Below are 4,432 nucleotides of genomic sequence, written 5' to 3'. Positions count from 1 at the left end.
CACATAGTTTGACTGCTATTTAAAGGGCTGAATACAGGATAGGGGCTGGCAGTTTGAGTATTGATTGTAGTATTGAGGAACAAAATTTTGAAAGGGCTTCACTCAGGTGACAGCCCTTTAGCATAACTAATCCAATCAATAATGTACACAACTAATATCTCCAAAATATCTCTGATACATGCATATGCAATGTACCAACTGTGAATGTTTCCGATCAATAATTTGTTAAGAAAACAATTTCAATTGGAATCAGCTCAAACTTTCTACACAACATAAGAACATGTATATGTATCAGAAAATGTAATAAAAATGGAGAATTCTCTCCTAGTCATTTATGGCAAAATTTGGCACCATAGTACAGGGACTTTGGCCCGATTTTGGAGCAACTTCAAAAATTAATATAAATCCATACACAGCATAAGTACATGTGTATGCATCAATAGCATCAAACCTCCTGCTCTCGGTATATACGTCACATCAGTCATCTCCATATCAGATCCAGCTATATTACTGATGCTGAAGGAATAAGTACCAGCGTGATTAGCATCAAGAGAAGTTATGATGAGTTCAAATCCATTGTCACTAAGGAAGCGTCCTTTACTGATATCAGATTCAACGATCTCACCGTTGTGTCTCCAGACTGGATTTACAGCTGCTGGTACTCCAGGATGCTCCATCAGTCCTTGTATTCTGATGTAGGAGCCGTTACCAGCTCTGATATCAGTTCCCACTGCAACCATAGCAACCCTATCGGTTACAACAGTACCATTACCGGAATTAATCATAGGTACTACGAAATAAGTGGTCGTTATATTGTGATGGTTCCCGGTGATGTCTTCGGCCAGACTAAAAACGCTAGTGACAAAGGCACGGCCATTAAACGGACTAACACAGAGCAGCTGTGGAGCAGTGAACACCCGGTTGGTGTTTCTATCGTAATTGAAGACACCTTCGTGAGTTACTTGAACAAGGAAATTAATATTAGTCACGGGAGCCGGTAGGGAGTTCGAATATATTGATTTACCGCTGTATATGAACTGGTCTATGGAACTCCATGGGTAGCAAACGTCTCCTAGCAATGGCTGGACAGAATGAACGGTTGTACCAGCTACTATATCAATACGAGGTCCTGTCTTAATAGCTTCAAGTTTACCAAACAACGGAGTACCAAACTGAACAGTTGTAGTACCTCTAACAGGAGATTCAAAGTTCATTCTTGTCTCTGTATTAGTGACTATGGTACCATCAGGGTAAACTGCTCTTAGGTCTATCCGATAGTTGCCCCCAAGGAAGTCAGAGCCGCTTATGTTGACAACGGTTTCAAAGTTACCATTGAATATAGTGCGAGTTATGATTGCTATGTCATTCTGTGGAATACCACGACGAGATGTAATAGCTATAATGGAGGGGGAAATAAATAATAATAATAATATTGTTAGATCTATAAACGAATTTAATGAGCAATCTAACTATAAATGGGAGACTCAGCCTAAATATGAGATATACCAAAAGCTAAAAAATGAGGAGACTTTAGGCCCAATATGAGAGACAAAAAGTCTCCTAAACTCCCTCTAGATCTAACAGTGGTAATGATTTCACTTACTCCCTGGGCAGTCGTGAGTGTTACATATTTCAAAGGACGGTGGCATGTCACTGGCTGAACACATGGTTGACGGTTGCCCTGACAACATACAGAGGACGGCCCTCACTCGCACACTGCCATTACAGACCCTGAAACACTATAAATAAATAAATAAATAAATAAATAAATAAATAATAGTAAAAATAATAATAAATTAATACTGCTTACATCAGAGAATGAGCCAGTAACCCACATTGGTGAAGGTGGTGTCGGAGTCCCCACAGAAGGTGGAGCAGTAGCTACTTCCTGTTGAATTACTACTTCAGTGGAAGCACTATCAGTTCTAAATCCGTTATCAACAGTGCAGGTGTAGGTTCCTTCATCTTCAGGATCATCAGTTGTCTGTATGGTGAGGGTATCACCTGATATCAAGTAATTAACATTATCGTTGACTATAGGAGCACCGTCTTTAAACCATCTGTAGCTAACACGATCAGGAACTCCGTTATCAATCACACGACAAGACAATGACAGTCTGTGGAGCTCCTCCAGTATCCTTACTCTTGGGGTACCAATCTGGAATACGTCATCAGTCCTTGTGATAACTGGGGGCTCTGGGGTCGGTCTAGTTTCATCTATCATCGGAGCTCGGAGTGTCCCCCTCAAGTTATTATAAGGAGTTGTGAGTTCGTTAGTGAAGTCACGAGTTAGAAGTGCTTTATTGTTACGATGACTAATAGCTAGAGTAACCGGGCCGGGCTCGTCCTGCGGGAACATATTAAGAAACATGATACTCTGTAATCTATCTAGTTTAGTGACCATGGTAACGGAGACGTTCCTACCGTCAAATGATAGTACGCCATTGTTATAAGAGACAGATCCACTTGTGGTGATCACTTCATCACTACGATTATTATTATCATCGGTCCTAATCACTGTAATAGGGAACATCATACCATTGTAGTTATAGTTTATAGTAAAGTCGGTAATGGTAGAGTTGAGTGTCCTATCAACAAAGCTGGTCTCAAGGTTGATGTTGTTGTTAATCGCTAATGCCCCATCCACCCTCTCCTGCACAATGTTATACATGGATCCAGTCTCCATACAGCGGCTATTGAATGTTATCATGTACGTGTCGTCATTAGCACTGGAGGCTATGTAAAATATGCCCCGCCCATACAAGCTACCATCTTGTGTAGTCATATTGACTTCCCTGACATCAGGGGCCGGGACGTTAAGGAGTGTATTAGGATCTGGAGGAAAAAGGAAAGAAGGTTTAACAATAAGAACAAGTGCACATGTAGGGGTAATTTTGGAGGGGGAATTTGGAGCTTTTATAACTATTTGCCAAAACTTATTTTGAATCATCCATTATGTATATGTATGCTAAATAATTTTCTCAATATTATAACTTACTGTTGCAGTCCTGTAGGTTGCACACTTCAATAAATGGAGGTATGTTAGTGGAGGAAGGTTCGGTGGGTTGAGTACATGTTTTTACATGATCACCAGCTGTTGTTTGACACTTTAACTGCCTGACCCTAATGCCACCACCACAAGTACGGGAGCACTAAAATAAATAAATAAACAAATAAATAAAATTACAGGAGTTTCATTACTAATTATTAGTGGTTATTAATATTTATTAATAGTTATTAACTCACTGGTGTGTAAGCATACTCAGCCCAGGATGATCCGTCAGAATTAAAAACAAAAGCTGTGTCAGGATTACCTGGGGATATAGATTCCTCAGGTATTGGAGTCATGGTAGGAGGTGGAGGAGGCAGAGTACTCGTGACGTTAAACATTGAGAATATAGTGGAAGCAACGTCAGACCTACTGACAAAGAAAGACAGGTTGTTAGGAGTGTAGTACAGGTAGCCAAATCCAAATGGCATTGAAGAAGCAGATCCATTAAACGACATTGGCTCATCATTATTTGGAGTATACATGGTGAATGTATTTGCTGGTATACTAGACCCACTCATCTCATTAGTGACAACATTAGTGACACTGATCGTAGAGTTGCTATACGTAATGAACTCGTAACTTTGAACAGGACGTACCAATGCATTATCCAATGGTATTATATCCCGCCCACCAATGACCAGAATCATGTTATTGTTATTGTCCACTCTAGTGCCTACTGTTTGAGATGGAGTTGATATAACTGTCTTAATAGCATCATTAATCTCAGGACGGTTGCTAACAACGATACTGTTTGAACCGACAGATATTGTCTGTGGTCCTTGAATCTCAACTGGTGTACTTGATAGAGACGAAACGTTAACTTGATCTGAGTTAGACTGATACTGAATCAATGTGTTGAACATTTGATTCATTGAGCTGAATGCAATAGACCCATCCTGATTGATAACAGAATACCCTGTGTTGCTGAACCTAACGCTCTGGACTGAACTAACTGATAAAGTGGTCTCCTCAGTAATAGGATTAGTGACCGATCCTCCAATAGTAAGGAACGGGTTACCATCAATTGTAGTGACTCCACCGCTGAAAGTAGTAGGAGGATTAGCAGACCTAATCATGTCAATGGTCTCGGGGTTATCGGTGAAGAAAGCATTCCCTGATATCTCATTATAGACTAACTGACCACTGCCTGGCACATTAAGAATTGATCTGCTCTGGAGGACGCCATTTCTATCGTAATAGTAGAACCGTCTGATTTTATCACTGAGAAGCTGTATAGTACCAGCTCTTCGAATGAAGAGATTGGGTCCATTGTATCCAACCACTTCATCCGAAGTCACGTTACGCTGTGTACTGCCAGTCAATGATATGAGATTAATATCACTGCCAGTGATACGGTCAATGGCTCGCACTATAGGATAC

General features: G+C 40.4%; 1 protein-coding gene across 1 annotated transcript in view; it reads right to left on the bottom strand.

Moving 5' to 3' along the window:
- LOC100636160 (uncharacterized) overlaps positions 1 to 4,432 on the bottom strand; it is a 26,633-nt gene that overhangs the window by 7,337 nt on the left and 14,864 nt on the right. Inside the window, exons 2-6 of the mRNA XM_011406594.2 lie at positions 3,247 to 3,330; positions 2,999 to 3,152; positions 1,811 to 2,835; positions 1,604 to 1,739; positions 452 to 1,396 (exon numbers count right to left, since the gene is read on the bottom strand). Of these exons, the coding sequence (XP_011404896.2) occupies positions 452 to 1,396; positions 1,604 to 1,739; positions 1,811 to 2,835; positions 2,999 to 3,152; positions 3,247 to 3,330 (2,344 nt within the window). The remainder of the gene's footprint in view (positions 1 to 451; positions 1,397 to 1,603; positions 1,740 to 1,810; positions 2,836 to 2,998; positions 3,153 to 3,246; positions 3,331 to 4,432) is intronic.

The sequence above is a fragment of the Amphimedon queenslandica genome, unplaced genomic scaffold (genome assembly GCF_000090795.2).
Source record: "Amphimedon queenslandica unplaced genomic scaffold, v1.1 AMPQUscaffold_13328, whole genome shotgun sequence".
NCBI lineage: Eukaryota > Metazoa > Porifera > Demospongiae > Haplosclerida > Niphatidae > Amphimedon > Amphimedon queenslandica.
This window is presented reverse-complemented; position numbering and strand designations above follow the sequence as displayed.